At 44.0% G+C, this 18436-nt stretch overlaps 1 protein-coding gene across 1 annotated transcript in view; it reads right to left on the bottom strand.

Moving 5' to 3' along the window:
• LOC137328083 (BTB/POZ domain-containing protein 10) overlaps positions 1 to 18436 on the bottom strand; it is a 44271-nt gene that overhangs the window by 11092 nt on the left and 14743 nt on the right. The window contains exons 2-5 of the mRNA XM_067994240.1: positions 12764 to 12960; positions 8349 to 8634; positions 5624 to 5726; positions 465 to 585 (exon numbers count right to left, since the gene is read on the bottom strand). Of these exons, the coding sequence (XP_067850341.1) occupies positions 465 to 585; positions 5624 to 5726; positions 8349 to 8634; positions 12764 to 12960 (707 nt within the window). The remainder of the gene's footprint in view (positions 1 to 464; positions 586 to 5623; positions 5727 to 8348; positions 8635 to 12763; positions 12961 to 18436) is intronic.

Raw genomic sequence — 18436 nt, 5'->3', positions numbered from 1 at the left:
ACGCAAGACCAATATTTACCCCTGGGCCAGATGGCATCTGGGAACCAGAGAGGAAATTAAAGGGGCATTGATCGCCAAGATGAGTAACTTAGCACTTAGACTTGGATAGAAACAAAACACGCTATAAATTATTTCAAAAGTTTGCATCCAAACACTATCACGGGGGAAAAAAAAAACGAGAAATTTCCAAGGAGCCTAACACTTTCAAAATTCAGTCCAACAGTACGTGGGGAAAGAGCAGGGAAGTGGGACCAACTGTATAGCTCTCTTAAAGAGCCAGCACAGGCACGATGGGCTGAAGGGCCTCCCTCTGTGATGCAAGATTCTATTATATGATACATTCCACATTAAATAGCACAATGCTCCCATGGTTATGAAACATCTTCGCCGACCCCTCGTGATGACTGGAGGTTTATACGATTGGAAATACTGAAGTTCTCCCAAGATGCAGTCTGCACACTTACTGAGATCTCTGCATTTGATGGTACTGTAGTCAAAGGAGATGCAGAGGTAGTCACAAGCTTCTCTCAGCTCCGGTATAGAGATCCCGTCGGGACAGCGGATTATACCAGTCTTGTAGTAATCCTGAAAACAAATTCAGATTTACACCCAGGAGTTTTTTAAAAAAAAAGTGAAAAAGAGAATCAGTACAGTACCTCAAAGGCAAGAGAGGTTTTGTTACCTATGGGGACTACGAAAAGGCACACCGAAGAACCCACACAGAAGTCCGACTGTTAGCAACTGTAGTTAAAAAGACAGAAAACAAAGCATGCCAGAGGTATGCTTCTAAAGACTGCAAAAGCTGCTCGTCCCAGCTATTCATCTTCAAGAAAAACTGGTTTATCACCCGGAGTATTGCATGTAGAAAGTAGAGACCGATTGTAGCTTTCAGGTGAAGCAGGATTAGAGGGTGGAGATAGCGGGACCGGGGCGCAGTCCCTATTTTAAAGTCGTGCAACCCTATCCTTACTTTTGCATTCCCATTGCCGTATTTATTACAGAAACTGCCTATGTAAACGTGTCACACTAATTATACCCTCCTGCCAGTGGGTGGTGGTGCAGAGGGAGGAGGGTGCAATTACAGCTCGATAAGTTTTACACGGCTGATTCCGTTATAAAGGCAACAATTGAAAGTTGACAGGAAGTGCACGCAGAAGCGAGATTTTGAATAATTAAAATAGGTGACTTCCAACTCGCAAGTTATGACGATCTGGAACGCGCTGCCTGAAAGGGTGGTGAAAGCAGGTTCAATAGTAACTTTCAAAAGGGAATTGGATAAATACTTGAAGGGGAAAAAAAATTACAGGGCTATGGGGAAAGAGCAAGGGAAGTGGGATTAATCAGACAGCTCTTTCAAAGAGCCAGCACAGGCACGATGGGTCGAATGGCCTCCGTCTGTGCTTCAAGTTTCTACGACTGATGCAGAAGAGGAGAGCAGCTGAAAAATTCCACGCAATAGGGAGATTTCACGCAGCATTACAACAGTGAGTAGCCTCACTGCACAGCCTTACAATTAGATCATGGCTGATCTGTACTGAATGGCAGGACAGGTTCGAGGGGTGGAATGGCCCCGAGCACGTGGAGCAGCAGATTAAACACTGTGACGTCCTGGATATTCAATCGAAATTTGTCATCGACTTTGGAAAAGGTGGGCACAAATACTGTGCTCAAATTAAGAAATAAAGGAATCCTGGTGACGTAATATGACTGCACAGTGCGAATAAAGTGACTGAACAAGCCTACCGAGGAGGAAGGGAGAAAACACCCCATGAGTATTAATTTACAACAGTTAATTCGGTAACTTCATTTCAATTTTCCAGCCTGTTTTAATGTGCACTCAAGTCCACGTGTGCAATTTTCTCTGTATTTGTTTATGCAACACGCGCGGCCTTGCACAAATACCGGTGTTTAGGAACACCGAGTGCATGTTAAACGATGACTGTCCGTATACAACACCATCTCCAACTTGTACCGATACAGCGCCTTGAACGTAGAAAAAAAAGAAACCGTTAGCCACCAAGAAGTCGCATCTTAGTGCAATGTGAAATGTAATAAATCCTTTTGGTCAGCCACTATGTCCTGTCGAAGTGATTAAGGCGATATTTACGCTATTACTGTAGCGTCGGAGAACAGCGGTTTTGTTTCATAATGACGCAGGAAAGCTATGGCGTAAACCTAGAGTGAGGGTCTGACCTGCCTCTGGCACAAGACCACCTTCAACAACAAACTTCTGGCATTTATAGAGCACCTTTAACGTAGTAAAAGCATCCCAAGGCACTTCACCAAGGAATCCCACTCCACTCAGCTGTGGCTCAGTTGGTAGCACTCTTTGCCTCTGAGTCAAGAAAGTCGAGGGTTCAAATCCCACCCCAGGAACTTGAGCATATAATCCAGGCCGACATTCAGCGTTGACGGAGTGCTGCACTGTCGGAGCTGTCGTCTTACAGATGAGGTGTTAAACTGATTCCCGCCTGCCCTTTCAGGTGGATGTGAAAGATCCTACGGTATAACTGAAAGAAGAGCAGGGGAGTTCTCCCTGGGATCCTGGCCAGTATTTAATCCCCTCAACCAACACCACTTAAACAGATTACCTGGTCATTCACCACATTGCTGTTTGTGGGACCTTGCTGTGCACAAATTGGCTGCCACGTTTCCCACATTACAACAGTGACTACACTTCAGAAGTACTTCTTTGGTTGTAAACTGCTTTGGGACATCGAGGTTGTGAAAGGCATTGTATAAATGCAAGTCTGTCTTCCTTTCATTCTCTGCAGTATCACTCTCCCTTTTGGGACACGCCTATTTATCCAAGGATAGAGTGCTTCAGTGCTGGCTGGCAAGAGCCAAGTCTTCGGTACTTCACAGTGTGCATAGGATTATTGTTCAAGTTTGACCTGCAAAAACCTCAGAGGTTTGGTAAGCTTCCCATCATTTGCCAGGGAACACCCTACCTGCTGGGGCACTGGTTTACGCTGTTAACTAATATCCTAAATTCTGACGAGATATTATGCGGCACAAAAATATTAAGCTGGAAGGTGATTAATAACAGTGAAATGACAAAAACTGAACTGAAAGTTTATTGAAAGTCTCCACTGATATTAATTTCTTTATAATTGAGCCAAGAACCAAAACAACACAATTATAGGAGTAGGTGCTGTTCCTGAAAATTACAATTAAACATTTTATTTGTTAAATTCATACCTTATGACTCTGATGTATGATTATTATTAATGTAAAACAAAAATTAAACCTTATGTCAACCTGGTTTCTACGTAAAATGATTCGATTTGAATCCTTGGGGTACATGCTCCATTTTTTAAATAGCTACACTCCTATATTTTTAGTGATCTTGGGTTGTGGACGAGACTGGCAAGGCTATATTTATCGCCCACCCCCCGGGGGGGGGGGGGGGGGGGGGAAACATAAGAGTCGACCATGTAGGAGTGGGACAGGAGTCAAATGAAGAGTACGGTTGCAGGTTCTCTTTCCTCAAGTGAACCAGTTGGGTTTTTAACGGGTCATTTTTTTTCTCTGGTTTCTGGAATTTCTGGAATTCAGGTTCACAATTTGCCATGGTAGGATTTGAACTCATGCCCTCCTGGTTACGGTACTGGACCAGCAACCATTTCACCGTCATACCCAAACTAACCCGTGCCTGTTCATTCAATCTAAAGCAGACAAAATATTTGCCCTACAACCTTTGCCGATTAATGTAACGTTTGATTTTTTTTTTTAAAAAGAGTATTGATGACAATTTGGAGGAGCTGCAACGATTAGCGGAGACTTCATGAGGTTGGAAACTAAAAGACTACCAGGAAGACAGCTTTATTCATTAATTGCAGTGCATCAACAAGAAAAGAATGCATTTAAGGGGAAGCTGGATAAACACACGAGACAGAAAGGAATAGAAGGATATGCTGATGAGGGTTAGATGCAGAGGGGTGGGAGGAGGCTCGTGTGGAGCATTTCAATAAATTTAAAACAGAAATAGACAGTTTCCTAGAAGTAAAGGGAATTAGGGGTTACGGGGAGCGGGCAGGAAATTGGACATGAATTTAGGATCAGATCAGCCATGATCTTATTGAATGGCGGAGCAGGCTCGAGGGGCCGAGTGGCCTACTCCTGGCTCCTATTTCTTATGTTCTTATAAACGCCAGCACACGCCAGTCGGGCTGAATGGCCTGTTTCTGTGCTGTACATTCTATGCAATTTCAATGTAAAAAAGAAAGCGAGTATGTATTTTACTGGTCAAACAATTACTTGGTGCTGTTTCGGAATGCTACAGAGTTATGCTACTATTTTCTCCCCATACCCCCTCCCCTCTTTACACATTAAACAACATACCACAGCCGAGGTGGTAGGCCTCTGGGCCTTGGCCTTCTTGACGTGGCCGCTGGAGAAGTGTTAGCACAGTCCAGATCGACTCCTCCAGATTCCTTGCCTGAGGGAGGGGGGGAGGAGGTGGTACCTGGGCCGTGCTCTGCAACTGCCACCAGCAGTAGGGCCCGATCAGGACCTCGACCAGGTAGGGGGGACAGAACACGAACTAGTAACACCCAGCGACGGAGCCCACTGGTGCTCCAGCGTGACGTCCCACTTATATATTTGAAACCTACTTTCAAAGTAACATCTGCTGGCAAATATTCGCACTTGAAACATGATTTTAAAAAAAAGGAATGAAATTCCCTACCAGTAGAAAAAAAATGCTCGCTACACAGCAGTGCATGTTTTTAGAAGGTTTAACAGAAAACAATGGATACTTTCAGCAAGTGAGTCAGCATTTATCTGAACCAAGGACATACTGTCAGGCACAGTGTATTTCTAACACTGTGCTAATTCCAATTAGAAACAAAAAAAACACTTGGCAAAGCGAGTAAAGTGAAGAAAAAAAAAATCTTATCTCGTGCAGCAATTTAAACTTACTTTTGTCCCCTCCCCTCTTGGAAACAGATCCAGCTTCTGCCCCCACCCCCAAATATCTTTCAACATTGCAAAAAATAGGAATAGATTCTGAGAGGGGGCTAAGCAGATTAACAAAGCCAGTGGCTAATTGGCTCACTCCCCAGCAACAGGGTGAAAATCTACATCCAACACACTAGATCGAACAGATGGAGCACTGCATTATTCAACGTTATAAACTCAACCTTGCGGCACAAACCCCTCGGAGCTTCTGTTGATTTATTAAAATACTCTTGAACGTAGGACGAAAAGACAATGATGCAAGGATGCAGTGTGTAGATGCTAATAGGTGGCTCAGAAGTAAACTCTGAGTCGGTTTTCGCTAAGTGTATTTCTCTTCTGCTGGCAGCGAACTATTTTAAATTTGTTCTTAAAATGAGTCAGCCCCTAAAGCATGTTAACAATTGCTCAACAGTCGGGCAGAAGCTCAGATTTTATTCATTCATATACAAAAAAGAGCTACAAATGGTGCAGGTAATCAACTATTTGTTCCTGGTACTTTAAAAGCACATCTTCAAGTGATAACAACCCATCCACATAACAGTATACCGTTTATTTTTCTTCAAATTATTCACCAAGATAGCAGCAGGCCAACCTCGGGAGTTAGTTCCCTTACATGATTTTTACTGGCAGTTTTTTTTTTATACTAACGCTATAGACTTACCAAAATAGCTCGAAACACTGTGGAACTGATCCCTTCTGCCACCTCGTACTCTCCCTTTTCATTCGGGCGTGTGAAATTGTGCTCTCTACCTGACCCAAACATCCTACGGGAACACATAACAGTGCGGTTAGCGACATATTCGCAGATTTGTATTGGCCGCTTCGCTCAGCTCGATGGGAGAAAGCATTTCAAGTTTGGACGGTGCAACGCCTGGCCGGTGTCGACTCCGAAGCTCCGATCACACACGTTCAACGCAAATGCCCAGGGAGCTAATTAAGCAGCGGAACTGAATTTGAAGGGCGTTCCACTCGCTCAACCTTGAACAACTCCCGGGGTCGGACGGATGAGGGTGTGCGGGTGGGGAAGGTAAAACATATGGGGAGCACAGCTTTGTTTTTGAAAAGTCAACGTTGAGCAGCGAGTTAGAAAAATAGGTTCTAATTTCAAACACCCCTTCTAAAAGTATTTAACAATGCTTCTCACCAACTTCGACATACTGTAGAATAGTGCTGTTTAAAAAAAAAATGGGACTATTTTTACATTGTCCTTTGGCAGAATAACCTTCAAGCATCTGAACATCTTTCAATTTTATTGTGGTGCAATTCCAACAAAAATATTCTTTTCAATTTTAGTAAGGAACGATTTTTTTTTAAAATCCCATAACAACTTATATTGCGTCTTTAACACAGAAAAGCATCCCAAGGGTTTAAAGGAGGGTCTTATAGGAAGAGAGGGAGGCGCAGTGGCAGAGGGGTTTTAGGGAGGGAATTGCAGAAAGCAGGACTTAGGCAGCTGAAGGCGCAGCTGGGGAAATGCATGAGGCCAGAGTAAGTAGAACAGAGTGCTCAGGGTTTTGGTGGGGAGGGGTGTGGAGAAAGAGTGCAGCATTGGTGGAGATTACAGAGATAAGGAGTGAGGCCGCATCGGGATTTAAACACGATAAAAAAATAAATGAGATGTTGGAGGACAGAGAGCCAAAGTAAGTTATCGAGGACAGAGGTAATGGGTGAGCTGGACTTGAAGGATACCATACGGGGGGGAGCAGGGTTTTGGATGAGCTGAAGTTCACAGAGTGGAGATCGTAAAGCTGGCCTGGAGGGCATTGGAACAGTTGGTTCTGGAGAAGACAAAGGCATGGATGAGGGTATCGTGGCAGAAGAACCGATGTCAGGATGGGAGCGGGTGATGATACGGATGGAGAGGATACGGATTCTGAAGCTCTGCTCGGGGTCAGATAGGATGCTGAAGATGAGAACAATCACATTCAGCCTGCGACAGCGGCTGGGGAGGGTGGGTGGAGTCAGTGGTGAGGGCACTGAGTTTGTGGCAGCAACCGAAGACCATGCCTTTGGTTTGCGTGTTTACATGGAGGAAATCGTGGATCCATCCAACACTAGGCATGAAGAAGCAGCCTGACAATAGAGCTAATGGAGGGGGGTCAAAAGAGTTGGTAGAATGGCAGAGCTGGGTGCCATCAGCATACATGCAGAAGTTGACCCCATGTCTGCGGATGGTGTCGCCAAGGGGCAGCATGAAGACGAGAGGAGAGGGCCTAGGATGGATCTTTGGGGGAACTCCCGAAATGGTGGTGTAGGGGTGGGAAGAAAAGCCATTGGTAGAGATGCTTTAGTTACGATAGGATAAAGGTGGAACCAAGCAAGGGCAGTCGCGACAACAACAACAACATGCATTTATATAGCACTTTTAACGTAGACTAAAGTTCAAAAGCACTTATCAAGTTGGATAATGGAAGAGAGAAGTTGAAGGAGGATGGTGTGGTCAATGTGTCAAAGGCTGTAAAACAGGTTCAGGAGGCATAATGCACCACAGTCACAGAGAATTTCATTCATGCCATTCTGGTGCTGTAGGAGGGCAGAAATCCGACTAGAGCCATTTAAACAGGGAGCTGTGAAAACATGCTCAAGGACTTGAGAAGTAAAGGAGGTTTGAGATGGGGAGGTAAGTTTGCAAGGTAAAAGGGGTGGGGCGATGACTGCAAATCTGAAAAGCAGGGGTCAGTGTCTGAGGAAAGTGAACCAGTTACAACGTCAGCTAGCATGGGGGCCTGGAAGGGAAATTGAGTGGGTCAGCAGTTTAGTGGGACTGGGGCCAACGGAGCAGAAGGTGATTCCTCGTGGATGAGAGGAGCTGAGAGCAAACGTGGGAGGAGATGAGACAGGAACCGGGAAGGGATAAGGGTTCGGGACTAGGTCGGAGGGGAGTTTGGCTTGTTCGGCATGGGGAAGTAGCAGAGGCAGTTGAACAGATGGCCCTACCTTGGTAACAAATGAATCCAAGAGCTGCTCACACTTGCTGTTAGGGGGTGGAACGGAGGAGGCAGGGGAGTGAGGTTTAAGGAGGAGGTTGGTAGTGGAGGAAAAGGCAGGGGTGGGGGTGAAGACAGTTCCTTTGTGTTCTTCAGAATGATCCGAGACATCAGGTCTCTGTTCCTAACAGATCTTAGTATTCTTATTTAGGATTTATCCACCAATGAGGCAAAAAATAGCCCTATGCATAATGCCACACCCTCAAAATGCAAAACTGGGCAAACCAACAAAGAAGAAATACAAGGTGCAAATAGGAGGCAGCTGCCTGGGCATCGAGGGCCGGATTACCATGGTTTACGGCCGCATCACTCCTTTAAAGCACATGAAGAAACCTGAGCCTTCAGTTCGTTGCGACAATGGAACAGGCTGTGCAGGGAATAAACATGGACACGGCTTACCTGCCGAGCATTGTGTTCGGCTGAGCAGTGAAAATGGAAGGATCCACGACAAATCTGGTGTTGTCGACAATGAGCGTAACTCGCTCTGAGGTGCGGACGTTTCGCGTCCCGTCCTTTGCGTTCTCGTACACGAAAACCATCTCTCCTGCTGACTTGCAGGTTGCATCGGCACTCGACTGGCTACAATTTCGGCTGAGGTTGCCAAGGCTGCTGGAGCCATTAGGGGAAATCTTTTGAAGACGAGGGCTGCTGGGCCGCGATGTGGAGGTGTGATCCTTTTCTCGGTCTACGGACGAAAACGTCACAGCAAAGTAAGAATAATCCACCAGTATTTGAAAACACCAACAGCCCCCCCCCCTCCAATTCCACGTACAATTCAACCAATTCTCGAGAGAAAGTAGGGCATCTCTGTTTAGGCTGTATGGGAATATTTGACTGCCCTGTGGAACTACATTTCCAGCTTTTCAGTCCAAATCAGTTTTGATGAAATGAAGAGAGACTGGTGCATATAACTGCATTGCTGACATCTAACAATGCAACAAACCACCTAGCACAGCTCTCCTATACTTTGCTGATGGAATTTCACAGTAATATCTCCACAGTACATCAAGATAATTTCACTGAGAAAATAAATTAGAAATACTATACTTAAAAGGTCAGTGGGTATTTCATTTTATTAAATTATATTAAATTAAATTATATACTTGCATGCTCCAACACATTCAATCCAAAACATGCTATCTTATAACTCAGAACCAGAAGAGAGGTGGGCCAACAATACAGACTAAAATATTAGGATCATATAAATTAATTAAGAACATAAACCTCTTAAATGTCTAAGCAACTAGTAATTTACTCTTTCACCTTGAGTTGGCAGTGGTCACCGGTTGTCAATTGTTCAATGTTCTCATGACTAAGGTCTATCTTAACTGCATGTCTCTCTTGCACAAAGGTTACATCATCTTTCACCAATAAAGCCTATACTCTTGGCTCCATTTCTACTGCATCTTGTGTATATGCCTCCACTTTCCAAAGGCTAATCCCTAATGCTGCTTCTGTAAATTACAATTACAAACATTTTTATCGGTTTTACAACTCCACAAGCTCAGAGGTAATTAGTAATCAGTAATTAGTAATCAGAAACCAAATATTTAAGGATGTCTTCTGATAAATCTAGGAAGTACATTACATAATTACCACTTACCATGAACAATGCAACCACCAAACTATTGAGCATCAAATGATTGAGGCTCGGTGTCAGTCAGCTAGCTAGCTCCAGGTGAAACAGGAAATTACAAATGAGATTTATGTTCTCAAAAGGGAATGAAAGCAACAAAGCTTTGGTTGGGCTTTATAACATCTTTTTGCAAGTGTTGTGGGTAAAATAGAATTCCACTCATGGTGTGTGGTTTTCCTCTCCTAATAAAAAGCCAGGAGCCATTTATTGTTTTCACTTCTGCTAAATGGCAAACATTGTGGACCCCACAGCTTTTCCCAGTTAGACTGTTGTTTCCTGGTCTTTAAGCATTACCGTGGAGCATACATAAATGTACATACGGGGCGGGGGAAGAGCGCGCGCGAGAGAGAGCGAGAAATTTCAGTGTCCCAGAATTAACACAAATTCATCTGATCCATTTTCAGACTAATCAGAGCACGTTATGCAACCATTTCTTTTAAGTGCACATCACATATAGTGCACTATGTAGCCGACCTGAACATAGATGTCCAAGATTCCCCAGCGAGCCCCTCAAAAAGAGAGAATCTAAGGGCTAGTTATAGGAGCAGGAGTAGGCCGTTCAGCCCCTCGAGCCTGTTCCACCATTCAATTAGATCATGGCTGATCTGTACATCAACTCCATTTACCCGCCTTTGTCCCCATTCCCTTGATAGCCTTACCCAACAAAAATTTATCGATCTCAGTTTTGAAATTTTCAAATGACCTAGCCTCATCAGGTTTTTTTTGGGGTGGGGGGAGGACAGAGTTTACTCTTGCTAATAAAGCTGCAGTCAGAAGCCCGAGAGTAAATCTCAGTGGTGTGGGGAGACACAGAAAATACTTGAACGTCCTCTCTGCAATGTTTGTGGGGCGGGGGGAGGTGAGATGAGCGAGAGAGCGCTAGTATCCACATGGGCTATAGATTAGCTCAGTGTCTTCAACAGCCTTCTATCATGTGGAGATATTTATGTTTGAGTGGTGCTGCTGACTGCATGTGCATCACAAAGCCTCCTTTGCCATTAATGCATGCACTTAAGCCATTAAGTGCCTTTGTTAAACTGCCCCAATGCTTCTTTGGAAAACCCTATTTTTGAAAGTTTATTGCAAAACAAAGCAGCAGCAGTGACATTATAAAGTACGTTAAGAAGGAGCCTGCATTTATAAAATGCCCCTTCTTGTCCTCAGGACGTCTCAAAGAGCTTCACAACCAACAAAGTACTTTTGAAGTGCAGTCTCTTGTTTTATGGGCAAACATGGCAGCCAATTTGTGCACATCATGATCCGACAAAGGGCAAAAAGACCAGGTAATCTGTTTTATTGATGTTGGTTGAGGGATACTGGGAGAACTTCACTGCTCTTTGTCAAATCTGAAAGATGGCACCGCCGACAGTGCAGCGCTCCCTCAGTACTGTACTGAAGTGTCAGCTTAGATTTTGTGTTTAAGTCTCTAGAGTGAGGCTTGAACTCATGACCTTCTGACTCAGAGGCAAGAGTGGTATCAGTGAGCTAAGATGGGCATGGTTACCAAGTGGACGGACTATTTCTTTGCTTTTGATGATACCACTTCCCCCAAAGAAACTTTAGAATGACAGTTATTGCCATTTAGGACAGCGCTAAAGAACAAATTAGCATTTATGTAGCACCTTATCACATCTCTCAGGATATCCCCAAGTGCTTCACAGGGAATGAATTAATTTGTGAAGTGCAGTCACTGTTACGTAGCTGCACATAACAGCTCATTTCTGCACGGCAAGACCCCACCAAGAGCAAATGAAATAAATGCCCAGCTAATCTGGTATTTGTTGGTGCTGGTTGAGGGGATGAATGTTGGCCAGGACACCAGGAGAACTCCATTCTTCAAAACAGTGCAATAGGATCTTTTTCTATCCAACCGAAGATACAGGCAAGGCCTCAGTTTAACATCTCATCCAGAGGACGGCACCTCCAATAATGTAGCACTCCCTCCGTACTGCACTGGAGTGTTAGCCCAGCTTATGTGCTGGAGCGGGACTTAAATCCACAACTTTAGCCACACCATGTCCACCAAAGCTCTATCAATTCATGTATATATATATTTTTAAATCTTCAGTGCATCAGTCTTTAAGCTGGAGGGCTGCACTGCTTTTGATTAACTGAATGCAGCAGTTTGTGGTTTGGCCTTGCAAAATGTTCCATTAAAGGTGCACTTCTAAGCTCATACATTGTTTATGAACTTTTGCTCCTGTATTTACTACCCAAACATTAACATTTGCCAACAATTCCACAATGTATACATTACACTATACTTTTGCATATAGCCAACAAATTACAAATGTTAGTATCATAATATTCCAAGTTTAGGGTTTCCATCTTTGATTATACACTTCCATAAACCATTTGAATTTAATGACTACTAAAATTTGAATTATTCTTTTCATACTTTAGTTACAGCACCATCTTTGTGAATCACAATTACATATATTTTTTCGGTGACAGACCATAGGAACCAAGAATAGCCACAATATCTGTACTAACTCCAAGCCACTTTGTTCTTTCAGAGGACAAGCAGCCAGCTTCAGCTCTGCACCTCTCTGCCTAAAACCCCCATCCAAAAGCAAGAAACTTAGTGCGTGGAGAATTGTGGGCGCTAACTCATATCTCATCACTCTGCGGATTACACGGCTCTCCAACAGATCAGGAGAAACTTTATCCATGTAATAAGATATTAAACAGTGGACATTAGCACAGTCTACACTCGAAAGCAGCAACTGTCAGTCAGCATCAGGCAGGTGCTTTGCTACACATTTCCCTCGGGGCACAAACCTTTTTTTGCTTTGAACTGATGGATTTTGATGCACATCAAGGTGATGATCATACATTTTCCCACATTGAGCACTCCCTGGTCAGGTATTGCGTGGGCTGGGTGCAGAGTAAAGATACCTTTTTTCTTAACAGAAACAATACACCTTCCTCCTCCAACTTCAGAAGAGCAGCTCTGTGCAACACATCATTCCTCCTATCAGCCAAGCCTGGGATCTCCTCAAATGGGGCTGCCAGTTACCGCAGGGCAAAGTCAGGAGAAGAATTCTCAAAAACCCTTAAAAAGGGTCCCTCGACCTCAATGCATTTCGCGTCGCTGTCCTTTCCAGGGAAATTACACAGCTGGGCTAAGAAGCGTCCACAATGCCAAAAGCAGAATAGAGAGGGAAATCCAACTCACCACTGTGATGCTGCCTAGTTGGCGACATAACGTTCCTAATGCACGGAGTGAGCTGCCCTTCTGTCCTTTCGTGCGACGAGTCGCGAGAGCGATCGCTTGACCTGCGCCGATCGCGCGACCGCTCGTACCCGGCGGCTGCGTGTAGGCTCATTTTGTTAATGCGCGCCGTACCAAGCTTGACTACGCGTGAAGGAGCACTGCAAAAACAAAAACAAAAACAAACCAGTCACTCATCCTGAAAACAAAAAATCCTTCAATGACCGCGTTTATTCCATTCCTCGTGCACTTCCACTAAAGTTGCAACTTTTGATTCTTGGTACAGGTGCGCGCTAATAAGAGTTTTTAAACCTGATGCACTGAAACTTTACAATAACTTTCAAAACTGCAGAAATTCTCTACCAAGAACGGATTCAATTTTACATTATGTTGTAAACTACAACTAAAAAAATATTTGGAATAAATTTTAAAGCGGTACTTGCATTGGAATAAAACATATGCAAGTGTAAATGGAAGCCAAATGTCTGAAATGAATCCAATGAATTGTAACTATTTTATAAACACTGTAGGGAACCAGTGTAAAATATATTTGTTTATATATACACAAAGTATAAAATTATCCTATAACTTACTACCAATTTTCCAACGTAAGGATAAGGGGAGATTTAACAGGGGTTCAAAAATCATGAGGGGCTTTGAAAAAGTAAATCAGGAAAAAAAAACTATTTCCACTGGTCGGTGAGTCAAAAACTAGAAGACATAAATTTAAGATGGTCACCGAAAGAACCAAGGAATAGGTTAAGAGAATTTTTTTTTTTAAAAAGGACATGAAATGCTCCATCAGAAACTGCGTTTCAAGCAGAATCCATAATGTGTTTTTTTTAATAAAAGGGATTGGATTAATAATTTTAAAAATCAATTTTAACAAGGGTATGGGGAAAGGGAAGGGGAAATGGGGCTAAGTGGATAGCTCAGAGAGCTTGCCGAGGCACGACGGCCCGAACGACCACCTTCTGTGCTACAAAATTCTATACTGGGGTCGGCCGTTTAAGACTGAGATGAGGAGGAATTTCTTCACTCAAGAGGGTGGCAAATCTTTGGAATTCTCTGCCCCAGAGGGCTGAGGATGCTGACTCGTTGAGTATATTCAAGGCTGAGAGAGATAGATTTTTGGACTCTGGGGGAATCAAGGGATCGGGCAGGATAAAATGGAGTTGAGGTTGAAGATCAGCCACGATTTGATTGAATGGTGGAGCAGGCTCGAGGGGCCGTATGGCCTACTCCTGCTCCTATTTCTTAAGTCCTTGCCGCAGATAAATCATTCTGCTGTTTTGATATGTCCACATATAACTCCAACCACCCTAGGCAAAGTTTTACTTCTTTTAAGCTTACCTTTTGTACAAAGTCACACCACACGTTAATAGGAAACATTTCTCTGAGCATATCAAAGAAAAAGATACTTTGCCTCCAAGCCTCAAGGATGATATATTAGGCAAGTACTCAAAATGCAGCAGCTAATTAAATGTCATTTTGTCTCAACAATGTCACGATAAAGGCATTTTGATTGAATTTGTCCATTTCGTGACTTAACAGAGAGCAGCCAGAGGCATGGCTTGCTTTAAAGCAACTTGCAAGCATCTTTGGTCTGATTTGCAATCGTTTCAAACCGAAGATGCAGTCTTGTCTCAAGGATCCATTACTCAACTTAGACTGGCTTCGACTTGCAAATGGGATCTGTGCAAATTCCAAAGTGAGACATTTATGTCCTATTAATCACAACCTCTCCTGGGATCGGCTTAGCTTCAAAGAATGTTGTATTAGGACTTTAAATTAACAACAGTCTACATTATACACCATACTAGACCAGTGTGCTATTTTAACACTGAACCAGCAGGAAGACAGCCCTTCAAAGCGTAATGCATTCATTAAATTGAGTCACATTTTTTAACTGACAAAACGCAATACCGGGCAACGTTGCACAGACCCAAACACTGTACAATTCACTGTTGCTCAGTGAAACTGTCCAGAAATGGAGATACATCACACTGAAGATAGAGCACAAGTCAGCGAACATCTTTCTTTTAAGGAGTGTTTGCCTGACTTTCCATTGTTTTTTTCAATCACAGAAGGCCGTCCACACCATTAAAGAAAGAACTCTCATTTATACAGCACCTTTCATGGCCTCAGGACATCCCAAAGTGCTTTACATCCAATGAAGTACTGAAGTTCAGTCACTGTTGTAATGTAGGAAACCCGGCAGCCAATTTGCGCACAGCAAGGTCCCACAAACAGCAATGAGATAATGACCAGTTTCAGTGATGTTGGTTGAGGGATAAATATTGGCCAGGGCACCAGAGGGGGAACTCCCCTGCTCTTCTTCAAAATAGCACCATGGGATCTTTTAGGTCCACCTGAGGGGGCAGACGGGGCCTCGGTTTAATGTCTCTTCTGAAAGACGGCACCTCCGACAGTGCAGCACTCCCTCAGAACTGCATTGAGGCGTCAGCCTAGGCTACGTGCTTGAGGCTCTGGAATGGGGCTCGAACCAATGACCTTGTGATTCAGCCAAGATAACACCTTGATTCCAGGAGTTGAGAAAGTAAATGGAAAGAACAATTTAAACAAACACTGAAATGGGGAACCAAAAAAAAATGGAAAGAGAAATAAGAAAAGTGATCCAGATAGTTGGACCACTAACAACTTGGATGCTAGCCCTAGATAGAGACAGTCCCAAATGTTAACTGCTTGTGAAAGTGGATGTTGATACTGTGCAAGAACACAGCACAGAAGTCATTTGGCTCTGGGATGACCTATATGTGACTAATCCACACACAGGATTGATCCTTAATGCCCGAGCCATCCACTCAAGTCAAAACCCTCCATCATAAGGTCAGAAATGGGGATGTTCGCTGATGATTGCACAGTGTTCAGTTCCATTCGCAACCCCTCAAATAACGAAGCAGTCCGAGCCCGCATGCAGCAAGAACTGGACAACATCCAGGCTTGGGCTGATAAGTGGCAAGTAACATTTGCACCAGACAAGTGCCAGGCAATGACCATCTCCAACAAGAGAGTCTAACCACCTCCCCTTGACATTCAACGGCATTACCATCGCCGAATCCCCCACCATCAACATCCTGGGGGTCACCATTGACCAGAAACTTAACTGGACCAGCCATATAATTACTGTGGCTACAAGAGCAAGTCAGAGGCTGGGTATTCTGCAGCGAGTGACTCACCTCCTGACTCCCCAAAGCCTTTCCACCACCTACAAGGCACAAGTCAGGAGTGTGATGGAATACTCTCCACTTGCTTGGATGAGTGCAGCTCCAACACTCAAGAAGCTCGACACCATCCAGGACAAAGCAGCCCGCTTGATTGGCACCCCATCCACCACCCTAAACATTCACTCCCTTCACCACCGGCGCACAGTGGCTGCAGTGTGTACCATCCACAGGATGCACTGCAGCAACTCGCCAAGACTTCTTCGACAGAACCTCCCAAACCCGCGACCTCTACCACCTAGAAGGACAAGAGCAGCAGGTACATGGGAACAACACCACCTGCACGTTCCCCTCCAAGTCACACACCATCCCGACTTGGAAACATATCGCCGTTCCTTCATCGTCGCTGGATCAAAATCCTGGAACTCCCTTCCTAACAGCACTGTGGGAGAACCTTCACCACACGGACTGCAGCGGTTCAAGAAGGCGGCTCACCACCACCTTCTCAAGGGGCAATTAGGGATGGGCAATAAATGCCGGCCTCGCCAGCAACGCCCACATCCCATGAATTAAAAAAAAACATGACTTTTGTTTAATATCTACAATGGTGCAGCACTCCCTCAGTACTGCATTGGGCTGACACCCCAAAATATATGTTCATGTCCTGAGTGGGGCTTAAGGCCACAGCTTGGACGCTGGCCCTAAACATGGGCAGACCCAAGCGTTAACTGCTTGTGCAAGTGGATGTTGTTACTGTGCAAGAACACTGGATGAAAGAAAGAAGTTCAGCAATCAAAAAGGTGGAACACAAACATAGCGTGTCAGGGCACCGTACAACAAGGTGGTAAAATGTGGTTTACGACTGCAGCTCCTGATCTGCCCAAATCAAAAAGGGAGAGATCATCCGCACGCTTCTTAGCAACTGGTTCTGCAATAGCAGTGCAGAGTCCCAGCTATAAACCTAAACGACAGGATGAGAAGATACGGTTGCACTGACATACACCAAAGATGAAGTCGAAACAGAGTCGGATCAGCTACCCGATTCCCCATCGCGCTGGGAACTCAACAGTGAAAGCTCTTAGCAGCTGGGTGTTTCAAATCCGAGCTGCGGATCCCTCACTTCAGTGTGTGCGCCACTTTCTGCAGTTCGGGCTCCTAGTCCTGGCTTGTTTTCGGCACAGCCTTGTAATATCTTGACCTTAGAACATAACTGGTGACCGAAAATGGTTTTGTCCCGAGGATCTGAGAATGGGTTTGGAAGAGCCGATGGAGATCGGCTCTCAAACGTGAGTGATTCATCAGTCGTTGGTTGTGCGCTGTCTCGTCGCACTCCATTTTTTTTTAAATGCAGTAACCAAAAAAAGAGAATTTCACACGTCTTTCTCCTCACCTCTCCCATATTTTCACAGTTTGGTTACATTGGTGGTGGAGAGGGAGTGAAAATCCTCAAAGTAAGAACGATACAAGTTGTTCTCCAATTAACAAATTTCATGATTTGCATGATTCAAAGCCATGTGCTGCTGTGATTCTGTCAGCACTGATAATTATTTTGTTAAGAGGAATTTTGAATCCAGAGACCAATCTCACTTATTAAACAGCAGTATTTAACCAGAATAGCACTCTATAAATTTTAAATGACTATATTGTTTATCTAACTACTATTTCAGGTTCAGACTAGATGTTTTCAAAATATATATATATATAAAATCTATATTATCTACATACACATTCCTTCGAACACATCCACAATGCTTTCAATAGTGTATGCAAACACTCAAGGGACGGTCAGTTAACTCAAGGGACTACAATCTCGACTTGTTTCCTGCCTATTAACTGCTTTCCCCATAAGTGCAGTTTGATGAAAATAGAACAGTTATTGAGATCAGTAAAACCTTAATGATTTTTCATTGGAAACTGCATCTTACTGGAAGAAAATATGGATTATGATTTAATAAACAAGGCCAGAAGAGACCTTCGAGAAAGCTGAAAGGCTTAAAAAAAAATAAGTTGTCAAAATCGACAGTCTGTAAACCACACTGAAATACCCACGAGAAACTGAACTGTAGCAGTAATCAGGAAAAATCCAGGATGATGAACAAGCTGAAGTTCAACAGCAAGTAGTTAAAAAGTAAGCAAAGCAGCACAACTCGCCAGAGTGTCAATACACAGCGACACAGTGAAAAGTTGTAGGATCGATCTCACTAAGTTTCCAAGCTGGATTCCACCGTTGTGGGGAAGGCGCTGAGCCACCGTTGCTGGAGGGGGTGGTGGGGGAAGAGGAAAGAGGGTCACAATCGCTGGGCAACAGTTGCGTACGTCCTAGAGTCTGACTGAGGGGGTGGCACTGGGGAATTCTCAGAAGCAGAATGCCCACTTATACAGAAGTTACAACACGGAAACAGGCCAGTCAACCCAACAGTCCAGGTCGATGTTTGTTTACTCTTCACACGAG

This window comes from Heptranchias perlo, chromosome 12, assembly GCF_035084215.1.
Source record: "Heptranchias perlo isolate sHepPer1 chromosome 12, sHepPer1.hap1, whole genome shotgun sequence".
Taxonomy (NCBI): domain Eukaryota; kingdom Metazoa; phylum Chordata; class Chondrichthyes; order Hexanchiformes; family Hexanchidae; genus Heptranchias; species Heptranchias perlo.
Note: the sequence above shows the minus strand (reverse complement) of the source record. Positions and strands in the feature narration are given on the sequence as shown.